Below are 19,754 nucleotides of genomic sequence, written 5' to 3'. Positions count from 1 at the left end.
GTATCTGACAGTGTATATTTACTGTTACAGACAGTGAGGTCTAGATCTGACAGTGTATTAATGATACAGATAGTGAGGTCTAGATCTGTCTGTGTATTACTGATATAGACAGTGAGGTCTGTATCTGACAGTGTATTCCTGATACAGACAGTGAGGTTGGTATCTGACAGAGTATTACTGATAGAGACAGAGAGGTCTAGATCTGACAGTGAATTACTGATAGAGACAGTGAGGTGTAGATCTGACAGTGAATTAATGATACAGACAGTGAGGCCTAGATCTGACAGTGTATTAGGGATACAGACAGTGAGGTCTAGATATAACTGATACAGACAGTGAGGTCGGGATCTGACAGTGTATATTTAATGTTAACGACAGTGAAGGCTAGATCTGACAGTGTATTAATGATACAGATAGTGAGGTCTAGATCTGTCAGTATATTAATGATACAGACAGTGACGTCTAGATCTGACAATGTATTAATGATACAGACATTGAGGTCTAGATCTGACAGTGAATTACTGATAGAGACAGTGAGGTCGGTATCTGACAGTGTATTACTGATAGAGACAGTGAGGTCTAGATCTGACAGTGTATTACAGATACAGACAGTGAGGTAGGTATCTGACAGTGTATTAATGATACAGACAGTGAGGTCTAGATCTGAAAGTGTATTAATGATACAGACAGTGAGGTCTAGAGCTGACAGTGTATTAATGATACAGACAGTGAGGTCTGTATCTGACAGAGTATTACTGATACAGACAGTGAGGTCGGGATCTGACAGAGTATACATGTATATACTGGTACAGGCGGTGATTAGGTCTGGTTCTGACAGATAGAGACAGTGAGGTCTAGATCTGACAGTGTATTACGGATACAGACAGTGAGGTAGGTATCTGACAGTGTATTACTGATACAGACAGTTAGGTCGGTATCTGACAGAGTATTACTGATGCAGACAGTGAGGTCGGTATCTGACAGAGTATTACTGATACAAACAGTGAGGTAGGTATCTGACAGAGTATTACTGATACAGACAGTGAGGTCGGGATCTGACAGAGTATACATGTATATACTGGTACAGGCGGTGATTAGGTCTGGTTCTGATAGATAGAGACAGTGAGGTCTAGATCTGACAGTGTATTACTGATACAGACAGTGAGGTCGGTATCTGACAGAGTATACATGTATATACTGGTACAGGCGGTGATTAGGTCTGGTTCTGACAATGTATTCACTGTTACAGGTTCAACCTGATGAGGTTTTCAGGGGAATGTGAGGTCTGGAGCAGTAGTATACAGCATGCAACACAAGAGAACTGTCACAGGGCTGTCAACTGGACATCCAAACTGACCGCTGGCGGTAACACCTGTACATTAGAGGCTCTCAGGGTAGGTTTTCCTTCTTTATTCATGGTTAATATCCGTCTGTATTAAAGACTTGTATCTGTTTTAATGCTTAGTTTAAACTTTATTTTTTCCCATCATTGATGTAAAGTGTTATCCATATTTTTATTAAACAATGTATCTTTATACATTTCTGTACAGAACAATTCAGACTTGTTAGGTTAATCACTGCAGGTTAGCATTAAAGTACATGTAAAACAGATAGTTTAGTTACTTATCTTCTGATTTGTCTTACAAAGATGTATAGTCTTGTGTAGTGAATTAATTGTTTTGCATTTAGTGGACTTGATTCTTACCTAACTTTGATGCTGTTTTATCTATGTAAATATTATGTGTATATGTTTAAAAATTACAACACTTTTTGAATTTTACTTGACTAGAATTGCCCTTTGTAACTACATGTAACAATATGATATACATCTCTTTAACTTGTGATTTTTGTGTCGCATCATTTTACCACACCTTGAAGTTGATGTTTCATGTAACTATTTCATTTGACCAGGAGTAATTAATAATTGTGGTATGAATATCTGTCATTCACAGCTAGCATTCCAGGACCCCGAGATTGAGGCTATCTACATGTTGACTGATGGTAAACCTGACTCCAGTACCACGCTGGTGTTACGGGAGGTGGGAGAGATGAACATGAACAGAAACGTACAAATCAACACCATCTCCTTCAACTGTACAGACAGGTAAACACTTTACTTTGTTCAATCACTGAGACAGTCGCAGCTTAATCGTCAATGAATTCTTTTGTATACACCCTTTTACTGATACTTTTCCTCTAATGTTATTTACTGGATTTTGTTGTAGCACGGCTAATAATTTCTTGCGAATGTTGAGCAAGGAGACAGGTGGTCGGTTCCATAAGATTCAGAGTGACTTTGATGCCCAGCTGTTTGCCCATAAACTTTTAACAGAGGGCTTCAGCGACACTGAGGTAAGATTGCATCCAAAAAGTCAGCTTTTCCTTATCAAATGATATCTGCTTAGTATTCTGGTAAAAGGATATGCACATTAATCATCTTAGGGTGAATGATATTTGAAATGATGTAGAAATATTTAATGTTAATTAGTTATATTGTGGTAAATATAGTGCAATAAAGGTCTATATTGGAAACAGTAAGCAGTAAGTGGTACACCTGTACTTATCTAGTGGTCATAATACAATCAATTGTTTTAACAATGCAGTACCCCCACCTTCCCGAGTTTGAGGGAGATGATCTACGCAGACTTGGAGCAGAAATAGCTACGGCGCGACGCTTCCTTGCACAATCTAGGCAATACAGGTGAGCAATTATAGGTGTAAGATTAACAATCATTTTAAGGTGGAAGTGGATGAAAATTCAATTAAAACACATAATTATTATGTTGTAACAATATTTGTACAGATATTAACTTATATAAATTTCTGATATTACCACAGCTTAATTGATAATTAATTTAGTGTGTATACAGTCTGTCTAGAACAAATTATAATAGTTTGTTCCTGTGTATAGCTAAAGCAAAAAATAAAAATAAAAAAATAGTCAATTTAACAGAAAACTGTAAAAAGTAACATTGTCATCTTGTTTTGATTGTGATTTCAATTGATATTTTTCAGAGCACTTTACCAGTCAAAAGTAGCACAAACTGATAAGACAGCGAATAATAAGCGTAAGTTGAAACAGATGAATTTCTTTTCATCACATATTGATTTATTATCAAGTACACCACTGGATTAATATTAGATTTATTATACATTTCCATAACTGTAATATAAAAAATATATTTCGATAATTGAATGTTCACCCAAAATTTCATAAAGAATACACTCTGCAGTGACCAGGGTTATTTCACAGTGTTGATAAGTTTGTGGGTTGATATTTTCAGAATTTCAACTTTGTCAAACCAATATTTTTTCTGTTTCTAAGATTATTTCTGCTTTTAGGCTAATCTCAAATTGTAAAATCTGCCTGTATAGCTAAAAAATCAAACAAACCTATTTATACAATGTCATGTAGTTGTAAAGCAATATCCCTAAAAAAGACTCCAAACCTATAAAGGCTATTCCAGTAAAAAAACAAATCTGACCACAGACTTAGATAACTCTAATTTAATACCGTGATCTGACACAAGTATTAAACTAATTAGACTCCAACATCAATTGCTTCTATCCTATTGTTTGGTTTCCTGTTGAATATTACGTTTATGCAAGTTATTAATTTGATTCTAAAGGTTGGTAATCTCTAAACAAAACCTTGAGTCCTGGGGTGGGACTCTCTACTTTAATATGAAACCTTAAAGAGTCATGTTAAGATAAAAAGCATACAGTAGCTCATCAATGATCCAAATGATTTAAAAAAAAAAAGTTCCAACATAGAAAATATATGTATATGGATAATTTTCTTTGCAGCAACAGTGACGCCATTTGTCGTTGGAAAACCCAGAACAGCCGCCCGGTAATCCTTGGCTATAGACTGTGTATTACAGTGTGTTGATGAGAATCCGTCCTTGTCCAGTTGATAACGACAGACATTTCCGGAGGCTGCAGGGATGTTAACGTCCTCATGTCAACTCCCAGATCAGCTGTGAATACATAACCTGTCAAAACTAGTCATTGGTGACACCTGAATATCAATCTACCTAGTTCTGTGAGCTCGTATATACAAAAGACTTAATAGATTAATCCTGTGTGAACAGGTTTTTTAGTGGAAATAACAGAATTATGTACACTTGCAACATATATGTATATCCAGAGATAAACATTCGAGCTTTTAGTAGTAGTGTATGCTGTTGTTCTAAGTAGTCCATCCACACAGACATGTATGTCTAACTTTGTAAATCGCCTGTTGTGCAGTATTCCCTGGATCTCCTCACTGAAGGATTGAATTTTCAGTATTAGGATATTTATTACATTTTTTTGAATTCTAATAGTATAGCTACGTAAGTGTTGAGGAGCTCTCATCCTTTTTGTGATGCTTATAGCTGGTAATGGGGTTATTTTAGTCTGCTATACGTGTAGCATTATACATCACAACAGATCTAGATACCCGGTAGTACCATACATTGTTACAAGTATTAAGGAATATTTGAAATGTGTAGATAAATATTGCTGCAGCTGCTATAATCATGGTTTATATAAATGGCATTAAGAAAAGGAATCTTACTACAGTGTTAAAACCTCATTTCGTTAATTTCGAAGACTGTTTTTGGTCACAGGGCAAGATATATTCCTAAGGGTTTTACTGTGTTTACTAATTTACTGATTACTAATTAATAAAAAGTAATTAATTTCAGATAATGTTACAACCCTCAAATTGTGTCTTGCCCTGAGGTTTTTCCACCAATGTGGTTCGGAATGGTTTAGCCAGCAGCTGTTACATATTAACTTTATTCTGGAGTAAATCCTTGAAACCTGAGCCCAGGGAAAATGTTGTAGCTGTCCTTTCCTTGTTTGAATCCGTCCTGAATAACTTGTCCCTACGCCTTACCCATAATTAAGATAACTATGCTAGTTTACACACACACACACACACACACACACACACATACATGTATATGTTTATATATCAGATCTGGGTGTGAGTTATTCTCCATTAAACAGGTTATTTTTCAACAAAGCCTGCTTCGGGTCAAACAAAAAGGAGAATGTAAACTTTACAACATTGATACATTGAACTTGACATTTACATTTCTTATACGCTTTTATAACCTATTTGGTGAAAAAGTTTATCATTTTTCCTTATTCCATGTACATGACAACTGGTGTATATATGTATATGGACTGTTGATATATGCTGGTACGTATAATTGTTATAGTTCTGCCTACTACTACATGTAACATTTCAATGATTGTACTTTTTTGTACAGAACATTCCTTTGCAATGTACATATCCGTATATACATGTATATATGATACACATTATACCCTGTAACTCCTCAGATTGTCTGTGATATGTTTTTTGAATTTTACAGTGACAAGTCATTTGCATAAAAATAATAATCTATAACGTTGTAGATGTAGTTTTGAAAGGTTGTTTGATTTCAAATAAATGTGAAAATCAAAACTCGAAATCCCCCCCCCCTGCATTCATAAAATATTGTGTCAAGGTATTTTCAATAGGATATATTTAATTTGCTCCTTTCAAAGTATCACACCTGGTCACTCTTGTGGCACCTTTTGTTGTATTCCAGATTTGGAAGCAACGTATTACTTCAAGCCTTTTCAATAAATCAAAAATTAAATTTCAGAAACGATACCATTTCCTTTCATTGAACTTTTCCAAAATTTCATGTTGTTAAACGAATCAAATGGTTAGGCTTTGAAAAGTGCTAACATGAAGACTACAAGACAAGTGGAATAAGTGTGGAAAGGTTCTCACATATGGAGCAAAAGATCAGTTTTAATGGTTTTGGGATAAATCTTTTATACAAATTTTATCATTTACATTGTACATAATTCATCGAGATAATATTCTAATATCAATTTATATAATAAATGTTTTTTAAATATATTTAGCTTCAAAAGGATTTTATAGTCGTATTTTTTGTTTTTGATAGACCTACATTTTCTAGAAAATAAAGTTCCATGGTTCCATTGACAATATGCAGGGTATGTACTGGTACTTAAGCCTGCATGATTGTATGTCTCATGTTAATGTGGAGATCTTATTACTTCTACATTCCTTATTAAAAGAAATAAAGACCAATTACAGTACAGTAACAGTACAAGTTTTCTGTTTTCTATATCTACATAACAGGTATGACATTTGATCCATTAGAAGATGCAATTCAAACCTGCCAGATGACAACAATACATTTAATATAAACTTTTGAATTGGTGTCCTTGCTACAATGTGGCTTTGTTAGATAAATATTTGTTTGACAATCTAGGAAAAATTCTGTATTTCAAACTTAATATTGAAGAAATAAACAATTATAAGGAATTGATGATTTTATCAGCGAAATCAATATGAAGCAGAGAACACCAAATTACCTATTTAAATCATTACATATGTATGTACATGTAATTGTTACAAAGGTTATTTATTTTTTAATGTCACCACTAATGAATGAACCTGGAACTGTTGGTTCAGTAGTCTGACACTCTACCAACTGGGCTAGAGAGGAACTATCTATAGCTGGTAAGTCATAGCTTGTCACTATATTGTAGCATTCTCAGTAACACATCTAAAACAAACTTGTTCAACTATTATTGAAGATTTTAATACCAATAGCTAGGTAGCTTAATGCTACAGCATCTAAATTGTAGTTGGGTCATCATGTCTACAAACACATCTAAAACACCCTCTTGTTTTCACAAATTTATTACAAAATAAATAGTATTGCAATAAGAAGCTTGCATCAATACAAATGAAAATGATTATGAAACGTGCTAGATCGATTAGGATGACGAGATGAGTGTCTTTGTGTAGGACAACAGTTCCTCACAGTAGCGCTGCGACCGGTGTTTATGTTTGATGTCCTCTATGGCTCCTATCAGCATGTTTGGGATCAGTGCCGCAGCCGAACTCAACACCTCTGTAATGATTTAAACAGAGCTCATAATAATAACAAGAATGATTGGGACTAGATTTAGAGTCATTTAACAAAACATACCACAGGTACTGTCATAACAATTTCTCCCACCCTTCACAGGCGTGTCTCCCGTTTTAGCCGGGAAAGATCAGCTTGTCACCCCCCAGGGGGAGACAGCCTCGTGCCGATTAGCACGTGTTCAATTGTGACGTCATAGAGTGTGTCACCAGTTATTGTGACGTCATCAAAACTGAATGACGATATGCAAACCCCACATGTGTTTTTGTTTACAAACATTGCAGACGACTGCAGTCGGTGGAGTTGTGACTAAAATAATAGGATGGGAGAAAAATAATCATCCCCTACCTTGAGGCTGTAACAGAGAAATCTCCAACCTTCGGGGTGATTTGTTTTGGTTGTCTAACCCTTGGCTCTCGACAACCAAAAAAACATCACCCCTCGTGTTGAAAATTTCTCTGTCACACCCTCAAGGTAAGGGAAGATTCTATTAATCATTATATTATTCATATGGTCTACAGAAATTAACTCAATTACAGTGCATGTAAGTCTTGTGGTTACAGAACTATTCCTCACCAAGGCTTTATCAACAGACTAGGATGCAGTGGTCAGGTTAACCCTATTTTCACATCAAAAGAAGTACTAACCTTTTTCCACAATTTCATGTTGTATACCTATGTGAAACAAAATTTACAATTTGCCTGGTAACCCACTTTAAAAGCCTAGCAGCTGTATTTTAATAACAAAAACACCAAATACATTTGCCTACTGCATGAAACTATGTAACAGGTATGTTATGATTTCAATGACAATAAGGCCATAGCCATTTGGATCTCCCCGCCAAGGGAAATATTAAGACAATCCAAATTTCAAGGCTGGAGGACGGAAGTTGTGATAAAATCACCAAAAGGCACCGCATGACTACTGGAATGATGTGCATACAAAGTTTAACTAGAAAATGTCTGTAAGACATAAATGCCCCGCTCATGGACGGGACGGACATGGGCAACACTATATTCCCCCCATTTTATGGCGGGGGCTTAACAAAGTTATCTTTAAAAGTTTATGAGTTATAGCCCAGAAATGCTACCAGCAGAACTTGTTTATATATCCCTCATACAAAAAATTATCAAACTTCTGAAGTTGACCAACTAATATTATCAGGTATTAATGCCATACCTAGATCAGAAGCCAACTGACCGGAAGCTACAGGATAATCAATACATCACATATCCTACCTTCCTATAGCTACAGGATGGTCAATACATCACATATATCCTACCTTCCTATAGCTACAGGATGGTCAATACATCACATATATCCTACCTTCCTATAGCTACAGGATGGTCTATACATCACATATCCTACCTTCCTATAGCTACAGGATGGTCTATACATCACATATCCTACCTTCCTATAGCTACAGGATGGTCTATACATCACATATCCTACCTTCCTATAGCTACAGGATGGTCTATACATCACATATCCTACCTTCCTATAGCTACAGGATGGTCTATACATCACATATCCTACCTTCCTATAGCTACAGGATGGTCTATACATCACATATCCTACCTTCCTATAGCTACAGGATGGTCTATACATCACATATCCTACCTTCCTATAGCTACAGGATGGTCTATACATCACATATCCTACCTTCCTATAGCTACAGGATGGTCTATACATCACATATCCTACCTTCCTATAGCTACAGGATGGTCTATACATCACATATCCTACCTTCCTATAGCTACAGGATGGTCTATACATCACATATCCTACCTTCCTATAGCTACAGGATGGTCTATACATCACATATCCTACCTTCCTATAGCTACAGGATGGTCTATACATCACATATCCTACCTTCCTATAGCTACAGGATGGTCTATACATCACATATCCTACCTTCCTATAGCTACAGGATGGTCTATACATCACATATCCTACCTTCCTATAGCTACAGGATGGTCTATACATCACATATCCTACCTTCCTATAGCTACAGGATGGTCTATACATCACATATCCTACCTTCCTATAGCTACAGGATGGTCTATACATCACATATCCTACCTTCCTATAGCTACAGGATGGTCTATACATCACATATCCTACCTTCCTATAGCTACAGGATGGTCTATACATCACATATCCTACCTTCCTATAGCTACAGGATGGTCTATACATCACATATCCTACCTTCCTATAGCTACAGGATGGTCTATACATCACATATCCTACCTTCCTATAGCTACAGGATGGTCTATACATCACATATCCTACCTTCCTATAGCTACAGGATGGTCTATACATCACATATCCTACCTTCCTATAGCTACAGGATGGTCTATACATCACATATCCTACCTTCCTATAGCTACAGGATGGTCTATACATCACATATCCTACCTTCCTATAGCTACAGGATGGTCTATACATCACATATCCTACCTTCCTATAGCTACAGGATGGTCTATACATCACATATCCTACCTTCCTATAGCTACAGGATGGTCTATACATCACATATCCTACCTTCCTATAGCTACAGGATGGTCTATACATCACATATCCTACCTTCCTATAGCTACAGGATGGTCTATACATCACATATCCTACCTTCCTATAGCTACAGGATGGTCTATACATCACATATCCTACCTTCCTATAGCTACAGGATGGTCTATACATCACATATCCTACCTTCCTATAGCTACAGGATGGTCTATACATCACATATCCTACCTTCCTATAGCTACAGGATGGTCTATACATCACATATCCTACCTTCCTATAGCTACAGGATGGTCTATACATCACATATCCTACCTTCCTATAGCTACAGGATGGTCTATACATCACATATCCTACCTTCCTATAGCTACAGGATGGTCTATACATCACATATCCTACCTTCCTATAGCTACAGGATGGTCTATACATCACATATCCTACCTTCCTATAGCTACAGGATGGTCTATACATCACATATCCTACCTTCCTATAGCTACAGGATGGTCTATACATCACATATCCTACCTTCCTATAGCTACAGGATGGTCTATACATCACATATCCTACCTTCCTATAGCTACAGGATGGTCTATACATCACATATCCTACCTTCCTATAGCTACAGGATGGTCTATACATCACATATCCTACCTTCCTATAGCTACAGGATGGTCTATACATCACATATCCTACCTTCCTATAGCTACAGGATGGTCTATACATCACATATCCTACCTTCCTATAGCTACAGGATGGTCTATACATCACATATCCTACCTTCCTATAGCTACAGGATGGTCTATACATCACATATCCTACCTTCCTATAGCTACAGGATGGTCTATACATCACATATCCTACCTTCCTATAGCTACAGGATGGTCTATACATCACATATCCTACCTTCCTATAGCTACAGGATGGTCTATACATCACATATCCTACCTTCCTATAGCTACAGGATGGTCTATACATCACATATCCTACCTTCCTATAGCTACAGGATGGTCTATACATCACATATCCTACCTTCCTATAGCTACAGGATGGTCTATACATCACATATCCTACCTTCCTATAGCTACAGGATGGTCTATACATCACATATCCTACCTTCCTATAGCTACAGGATGGTCTATACATCACATATCCTACCTTCCTATAGCTACAGGATGGTCTATACATCACATATCCTACCTTCCTATAGCTACAGGATGGTCTATACATCACATATCCTACCTTCCTATAGCTACAGGATGGTCTATACATCACATATCCTACCTTCCTATAGCTACAGGATGGTCTATACATCACATATCCTACCTTCCTATAGCTACAGGATGGTCTATACATCACATATCCTACCTTCCTATAGCTACAGGATGGTCTATACATCACATATCCTACCTTCCTATAGCTACAGGATGGTCTATACATCACATATCCTACCTTCCTATAGCTACAGGATGGTCTATACATCACATATCCTACCTTCCTATAGCTACAGGATGGTCTATACATCACATATCCTACCTTCCTATAGCTACAGGATGGTCTATACATCACATATCCTACCTTCCTATAGCTACAGGATGGTCTATACATCACATATCCTACCTTCCTATAGCTACAGGATGGTCTATACATCACATATCCTACCTTCCTATAGCTACAGGATGGTCTATACATCACATATCCTACCTTCCTATAGCTACAGGATGGTCTATACATCACATATCCTACCTTCCTATAGCTACAGGATGGTCTATACATCACATATCCTACCTTCCTATAGCTACAGGATGGTCTATACATCACATATCCTACCTTCCTATAGCTACAGGATGGTCTATACATCACATATCCTACCTTCCTATAGCTACAGGATGGTCTATACATCACATATCCTACCTTCCTATAGCTACAGGATGGTCTATACATCACATATCCTACCTTCCTATAGCTACAGGATGGTCTATACATCACATATCCTACCTTCCTATAGCTACAGGATGGTCTATACATCACATATCCTACCTTCCTATAGCTACAGGATGGTCTATACATCACATATCCTACCTTCCTATAGCTACAGGATGGTCTATACATCACATATCCTACCTTCCTATAGCTACAGGATGGTCTATACATCACATATCCTACCTTCCTATAGCTACAGGATGGTCTATACATCACATATCCTACCTTCCTATAGCTACAGGATGGTCTATACATCACATATCCTACCTTCCTATAGCTACAGGATGGTCTATACATCACATATCCTACCTTCCTATAGCTACAGGATGGTCTATACATCACATATCCTACCTTCCTATAGCTACAGGATGGTCTATACATCACATATCCTACCTTCCTATAGCTACAGGATGGTCTATACATCACATATCCTACCTTCCTATAGCTACAGGATGGTCTATACATCACATATCCTACCTTCCTATAGCTACAGGATGGTCTATACATCACATATCCTACCTTCCTATAGCTACAGGATGGTCTATACATCACATATCCTACCTTCCTATAGCTACAGGATGGTCTATACATCACATATCCTACCTTCCTATAGCTACAGGATGGTCTATACATCACATATCCTACCTTCCTATAGCTACAGGATGGTCTATACATCACATATCCTACCTTCCTATAGCTACAGGATGGTCTATACATCACATATCCTACCTTCCTATAGCTACAGGATGGTCTATACATCACATATCCTACCTTCCTATAGCTACAGGATGGTCTATACATCACATATCCTACCTTCCTATAGCTACAGGATGGTCTATACATCACATATCCTACCTTCCTATAGCTACAGGATGGTCTATACATCACATATCCTACCTTCCTATAGCTACAGGATGGTCTATACATCACATATCCTACCTTCCTATAGCTACAGGATGGTCTATACATCACATATCCTACCTTCCTATAGCTACAGGATGGTCTATACATCACATATCCTACCTTCCTATAGCTACAGGATGGTCTATACATCACATATCCTACCTTCCTATAGCTACAGGATGGTCTATACATCACATATCCTACCTTCCTATAGCTACAGGATGGTCTATACATCACATATCCTACCTTCCTATAGCTACAGGATGGTCTATACATCACATATCCTACCTTTCTATTGCTACAGGATGGTTTATACATGGTTTATACATCACATATCCTACCTTCCTATTGCTACAGGATGGTTTATACATGGTTTTTACATCACATATCCTACCTTCCTATAGCTACAGGATGGTCTCTACATCACATATCCTACCTTCCTATAACTACAAGATGGTCAATACATCACATATCCTACCTTCCTATAGCTACAGGATAGTCAATACATCACATATCCTAACCTCATATAGTTACATAATGGTCTATGTATAAGAGAGTCTACTTAGAGAGTTCAGTACATCACATTGCTTACCTAAGATTGCCTTCTGTATCCTGGTGTCAGGGTCATCTAGATGGACTAGTAGCCCCTTGTATATAGCTTCCACATGGGCCTTATACAGACCAGCATCATAGCGACCAGCAAAGCTACCCAGGTACCCTAGCCATGTCTTTGCCACTGTTATTCGAATCTCATCATCACTGTCATCAAGGCGCTTTAACAACTCTGGATACATGTTGTGGAGGCGGTCGAGTTCCAAGGAGGGACCACTCAGCTCAAACACTCTTGTCATTACTCGGCAGGCAATGAGACGTGTACTCTTATTGGTGTCATCCATCGCTGTGATGATCTGGGTTAGGAGGTCCTCCACAACTGGGGCCAGCTGTACATATACATATATAATAAAATTTACAGATATATATAAAACTAACATTTTACATTGGTCTGTCACTAGAGCCAAATCTATGTAGTTCTCATAGCTATCACATCTCAAATGACAAAGGCTACAAACCCATATCTTTGTTTAATAATACAAATAGCCTGACTCAATACAGATAAAGAACTAAGGAAAGTAAAATTGCGGAGACACTCCTGAAAAAACCTACCTTTTCTGGAGCAAGTAGGCCACTCTGGAGTAGTGCCCACATACAGGAGACGGCTGTGGTCCTGATGGCTCCTGCTGTACGCCCTGCACTCCACACACAGTTGGGGATGATCATGTCCTTAACAACAATGGCACCAAAGTCTCCAAACTTTTTCTGTGAGTCAATGGTGGTAGTTGCATTCATCACCAGCTTGGACAGCAGTGAGAAGAACTTCAGACGCACCTCAGGGTCTTTCTCAGGATTTAGGTTGGCTACCATAACTGGTATGATATCATCTAGAAGGTCACCTATCACAGGCCCTGTAACAACCATAAGAATAAATCATGAGACCACCAATCACATGCCCTGTAACAACCATACCACTAAATCATGAGACCACCAATAACTAACTTTGTTACATGTACCACCATAACAGGCCCTGTAACAACCATAAGAATAGATCATGATACCACCAATCGCAGGCCCTGAGACACCAATAACTGACATTGTTACCACCTTAAAACCATCTACATGACCCTAGCTGTTTCAAAGAATGTTAAATCTTAGCAATACAATCACTATGAGAATAAAACAAGCTTACCAATCAAAGGCCCTGTAACAACCATGATACTTAATTATATTAGCGGTTAGCTCACCAATCATTAGTATATAAACCACAGAGCCTACAGCACACCTAAAATATAACAGTTAAGCTAGTAACAGGCTCTGTATTATAAGTTAACTGTTAATAGAAACAGTTCGAATTATTTATAATACCAATTAAACACTGAAGTAGCCATATGATCCCTTACATTTTTAAACCTTGATTTCATACCTTAACATCGCGATATCACACTGATACATCACTATATTGACACCATACCCCAACATTACACTACATCATTTCACATGACTCACTAAGACATTATTACATGAAAACATACCCTCACATTAAACCTTAACATTACATGCCACATTACCCTCTATTTAACCAATGTACTCAATATCTCATCATTGATAAACCTGACTTCACCATCCACTGAACACAGAATGATAAATCATGTCACCCCTATCTGTGACAGTACTGCCTTACTTTACCTGCTTCTATGATCAGTGTGTCAAAGATCTGTCTTTCCACTGAGTGAAGATTCCACATCTCAAATGTCTCTGTAAAGCTGAGAAGGAGGGGCTGGGTATGACAGCTAAAGAGTTGTACTCTCGACTCGAGGGTCTGGACTTTGCAAAGCTCATCAAGAAGCTGGTAAACCTAGTAATATGTATACACACAGTGTCAGATATAAAAGTTCTCAAAAAGACCAGCTAGCCATGTGGACTGGGTGGTTATTTACCAACATCTTTCATACAAACATGTACAATCTTGTCACTTTTTTAATGTTAATATAAATGAAGATATTGTGAAACTCTTAGGCAACAAATTTTCACAACTTCAGCAAAAATGACTTACCTTGTCGGCTGTTTCCTGATTCTGAGCCTGAGCCAGGATAGTGAGAAGTAGATTGAAGAGTTTTTGACTGACTGGTCCAGTGTCCTCCTGGACAACGGTCAGTATTCCCTCCACACATGACAACAGCTCCATGTGCATCTGTACCTGTAGGTTAAAAGCCAGTTGTAAATTTACGTTGATATAAATTTGTAAACCGTTCTAAGAACTTTTCACTTAAACGCATGTTTTTGGGGTGACTTTTTAAAAATGGGTGCAAACTTGCATTTGGGTATATTCTAGGAGAAATCAAAATAACTACCTGGAGTTGTCAATGAAAACCTCTGCTTTTATTAAACAGACAGCAAAATTGCTATGACAGTGTTGTAAACTTTTGATTTTAGAGTAATTACTAGAACATAAAAATATTGATATTGTACAGTTACACACGTATAAAGTGTTCAGTTATTGTCCAGGGCAAGTAAAGTGAACAAAATATATTTAGATGAGTATTCAAGACATTGAAATTGTCATACTGATAAGACTTAACCTGAAAGTTCCCTCAATGCAAATTACTGAAGTCATTTTATATGTGATTCATTTTGCAGCAATAAATAAGCACACTAACTTGAATGGTGTGACACACATCTGGAGACAGAATGACGTCACACACACTGTCGAGGTACGGCTGAAGTGCAGCACGCTCTGAGCCTTTGATCACTCCCCCTAAAACCATTACACAGCCAAAGGACTGGGTTGTTTTCACAGCTTTGAACACTAGTTTGGACCATATGTCTGGAGACACAAAATATCCAACCAGCACTGCAGACTTTTTCATCTGAAAGCAAAAAAAAAAAGAAAAAAAAGTGTTATACTTAAGTCTTTGCCAATGAAATAGATTTTTTGCTCTTCTATAAATCTTACTTTCATAACAGGAAATACATGGTAGACATTTGCCTACTTTGTAATTGTATTTACATTATATATTTTCGACAGTTTTCAAATGTTGGTGTCTAAATGTTACACAGTCGTTTGACGTTGATGTTTAAATACTAGAACATTGCCTATCAGTGTGCAGTATGCTAGTTGTTTATTTATCAAAATAGAAAAATATTTTAGCAGTTGATCACGCAGAACATAAAATCGACAGGCATAAGACTCAAAGGTAATTAAAATAGGGCTTTCTTTGAATGTGCAGCCTTAAAGAGAGAGATGTCTTACAGTCTGTAGGTATATATCTTTCCATGTAGGGACTTATTATTCCTTACCATTTAAATGGTAAGATACTTTTCATTCCTAAATGCTTAAATGTTAGACATCAGTATTATGTCCATGTTTAGAAATAGACTAGTTTCTTACCTTATAATTAATGTTTAAATGTTTGCGAGTTTTTAACTTTCAGACAAGTATACATTGATGGTGAATGAGACATTGTTGTACCTTAATGTTGAAATGAGACATCAGTCATGCATTACTGCTATGTGTAACTGTTCAAGAGTAGTCAGACACTACTGTATGTTTAAACAACACAACAGTCGTAGCTTAACTCATTCACCCCTGAAGACACATTTAAACTCTTCCAATTCAAAGGTTGGAATAGTTCATTATGAAATTTCAGGGGTGAATGAGTTAATGTTTCAAAGGTAGAAATCTTTCATACATGAATGTATAGAGTTAAACATCTGTTGTATATTAACAATATGAACATGTTGTACATTAGTTTAAAGGTTCTAGACTTTGGCCGTACATCCATGACAACACTCTTTTCCTCGTCTACTGAGGCTCGGTACATTCCGGTGAGGAGGGGCTCCAGGTGTTGTGTCACGTAGTCCTCACTATTGATTAGTAGAGTGTAGAGCAGTGAGGCAGACTTGATACGTGTCTCCACTACCCAGTCCAATACATCACGCATCAACCCTGGCAGTATCTTTGAAAAGTGGCGCATCATCAATGTGCGGCATCCAAAATTTGGTCGTTCCACTGAAACAAGTCAGTAATGTGATATATATTTACAGTGAAACTAGTCAAACCAGACACAATTCAATATTGTAAGAGAGTTTTCTAGGAAAGCAAAATGTTGATAAGTTGATAAAAGAATTTCACAATATAAAATATCTAACATCATATATTTTTAATAATTGATATACTAACTTCATCGGATCCCATAATCAGAGTTCAAAGTCAAATGTATACATTATGTAAATAACAATTTTAGTTACCACGACATCTAAACAGATTTATCTATTAATAACATCCTTGTAAAACAACTACAGGAGATCCTTAACTATGTGGTACTGGAATATACCTTAACAATAACCAGTATTTAACTGTTTGGGACCCTACAGTTTACACATAACTGCCTTGATATCGATAAGTTAATATTGAGACATGTTTTGAACACAGACACGTTGTCCTGAAAAACAAATGATACACAAATGGGTGAAAAATGTTTACATTGATCACAGAAAGCAGGATTTGTTTATTTTTCAGAATCTGACACTTATATGACTAAATATAAAGAAAGAAGATAGTGTTGGGCATCTTTTGAAAAAATAGTCATTTCACAAGAATCTTATCTATATATGGGTGTTTCAAGCAGACAAAAGAATTACTGAAACTATGTATATATGACTTACCATTTGGAGGATAATGCTGAGGTGCCTCCTTTTCAAAGTCAATTTTATCTTTTAGTTCCTCTTCATTCTCTTTTTCATATTTCAAACCTAAAATGAAAAGGAAAGTATGTAGGTATATTTTTTAACAACATACATATGTTTATAATTTTAAAGATTGTTCATAAGGATGACCTTTTAAATCAGTTTTACTAACTGAAACAAAAACACCTCAGTATTTGGGCCTGTGTTACTTACCTCATATGTTGCTTTACAGACACAATTCACATTTGCGATTATGTAGGTGGATCAAGTCAAATCTATTTAATCAACCATGATAGCAAGACAGCTAACAAAGCAGGCTAATTCAGCATTGCTAGGTCTCTTTATTCAGATGTAATTTATATGTTTTAACATTTTTCCTCAAATTTTGTGACCATGAATGAGGTCTAAATTTATTCATTTGAACCTCATCCTCCTGGTAGCTACTACATGTTCTACTACTAGCCAATCATCCTACCTTACCCAAGCCTCTTACATAATTTGTTATCTTTGCCATTCAGAAGAAGTTATTTAAAGGCTTTAATACATTTGACCTTGCCCTTCAAACTTGAAAGTAGCCTAAGATCAAGATAATTTATTTCAACAAACTTGGTAGCACTTTATCTCAGCATATCATTGACCAAATATCTTCACAATAGACCTCTTCGTTAAAGTTGATGCCAAATAGAAGTTGCGCCACTGCACAATCTCTTTGACCCTACATGTGGACCAGGTGTTGAGCTAAAATACAACCTGTACCTGTATCATATCACTCATCTTACCATATCATACATCTTACCTGTATCATACCACAAGGTGTCTGCCAGTTCCTGAATGTCTGGCTGTTCATCTGTGATGCCGGTCAACAGGAGAGGAATCAGCTTGTGGTGAAAGGAGTAGCGGTCAGGTAAGTCAAGTAGCCAAGTCCCCACAACTTTAATTACAGCCTTCCTGACAGCAGGTGATTGGTCAAACAATCGCTGGGCAAGGTGGGAAACAACAGTATCCACAGACTTACCATTACCATACAAAATCACGTCACCTGTAACAATAATCTCCGTAATAATAATTCTATGACACTGAACAAATCAGACTCAAACTTAAGACCTTCAAACTCTATCTGACCTTCTGATTATCAATTTATTGGTATAAGAATGTTCTTTACATCATATAATGGGAGATGATTGATATAAGTTATCCATCACTGTCTGTTAATTTTACCACTTACAAAATGTATGAAGCTAAAGGTTATTAATAATTTATCTTTTCTCTTCATTGAAACAAGTCGGGCAGCATCCACTGGTGAAAGACAATAATTTAAGCTGGAAATTGGATTACCCACCTATTGTTTCTATGACGATGACTCTGACCCGTGAATGTTGGTGTGTGATGGTCATCAGCAGTGGTTTGATAAGTGACTCTGACATCATCTGGAAGTATTCTGGTATGGCTTTCGCCAGTTTAGCTGCACATTTGCAGCTCTCCTTCCTCACGTCCGGAAATGGATCTATAATTGTTTTCGTTAGTATTTTTATACAATCATCTAAGTAAGCTGCCATTTTCTTTCCAGAAAATTCCACAATGTCCAACAAAAGTCCTATCAAATCTAATCGCAATTCTTCTGAGGTTTCTACGATATCTTGCTGTCCAAGACGCTGAACAAGAATCGGGGCGATGTAAGGGAGGCTTTCCTGTGGCTCTGGGATGGCTTGTAAAAATTCTTTCACTGTAAGAACAGCAAGTTGTCGACATTTTTCTACGGGGTCCGAAAAGCATTTTAACAAAGGTTTGATTATTTCACTGAAAATGACCCGAATTTCCGCTTGTTCAAGAGGGGGCTTCCGACCAATGGTGTCTTTTCGTATTCCTTCCAGTGCTCGCTTTCTTGTATTTCGGTTTTCTTCACTTAAACAGTTAACATGCCGGGCAATCCCTTGTAGGACTGAATTGGAATTTTGATCCATGGTCGCCATATTGTTGGTATCAACGCGTTCTTTTTCTACCTCCGCACGCTGAACTCTTCACAACAAGTCACCACGTGCCTGTGTAACACAGGTGCACGCTAACTAGCTGTAGACTTTGTCGGCGTAACTATAGCTAATGGTTACAGTAAACACAAAATCGACCTTAGGAATCTTCATTTTAAATTTGATTTATTAA

General features: G+C 37.2%; 2 protein-coding genes across 2 annotated transcripts in view; one reads left to right on the top strand and one right to left on the bottom strand.

Annotated features, from left to right (window-relative positions):
- Positions 1-6,119, top strand: part of LOC110451843 (von Willebrand factor A domain-containing protein 3A-like) — a 31,734-nt gene extending 25,615 nt beyond the window's left edge. Inside the window, exons 27-32 of the mRNA XM_021500052.1 lie at positions 1,250-1,394; positions 1,953-2,104; positions 2,226-2,352; positions 2,604-2,701; positions 3,016-3,068; positions 3,808-6,119. Of these exons, the coding sequence (XP_021355727.1) occupies positions 1,250-1,394; positions 1,953-2,104; positions 2,226-2,352; positions 2,604-2,701; positions 3,016-3,068; positions 3,808-3,857 (625 nt within the window). The 3' untranslated portion in view covers positions 3,858-6,119. The remainder of the gene's footprint in view (positions 1-1,249; positions 1,395-1,952; positions 2,105-2,225; positions 2,353-2,603; positions 2,702-3,015; positions 3,069-3,807) is intronic.
- Positions 6,120-6,705: 586 nt separating this feature from the next.
- LOC110451844 (dynein assembly factor 5, axonemal-like) lies at positions 6,706-19,612 on the bottom strand. The gene is made up of 10 exons (XM_021500053.1): positions 18,937-19,612; positions 18,394-18,636; positions 17,577-17,663; positions 16,688-16,920; positions 15,569-15,778; positions 14,965-15,108; positions 14,598-14,766; positions 13,521-13,819; positions 12,949-13,297; positions 6,706-6,935 (listed from the first exon to the last, which is right to left on the bottom strand). Exons 1-10 carry the CDS (start codon positions 19,565-19,567, stop codon positions 6,799-6,801), a joined length of 2,502 nt encoding a protein of 833 aa, XP_021355728.1. The 5' UTR covers positions 19,568-19,612; the 3' UTR covers positions 6,706-6,798.
- Between the last annotated feature and the right edge of the window lie 142 nt (positions 19,613-19,754).

Source organism: Mizuhopecten yessoensis, unplaced genomic scaffold, assembly GCF_002113885.1.
Source record: "Mizuhopecten yessoensis strain PY_sf001 unplaced genomic scaffold, ASM211388v2 scaffold6213, whole genome shotgun sequence".
Lineage (NCBI taxonomy): Eukaryota > Metazoa > Mollusca > Bivalvia > Pectinida > Pectinidae > Mizuhopecten > Mizuhopecten yessoensis.
Note: the sequence above shows the minus strand (reverse complement) of the source record. Positions and strands in the feature narration are given on the sequence as shown.

Excerpts from the sequence above, each read along its gene's own strand:
- LOC110451844 (XM_021500053.1), bottom strand. The coding sequence starts at position 19,567 with ATGGCGACCATGGATCAAAATTCCAATTCAGTCCTACAAGGGATTGCC. Across the intron at positions 18,637-18,936 it reads CATCGTCATAGAAACAATAG|GTGACGTGATTTTGTATGGT; the intron begins GTGGGTAATCCA and ends TTATTGTTACAG. Across the intron at positions 6,936-12,948 it reads GATACAGAAGGCAATCTTAG|AGGTGTTGAGTTCGGCTGCG; the intron begins GTAAGCAATGTG and ends AAATCATTACAG.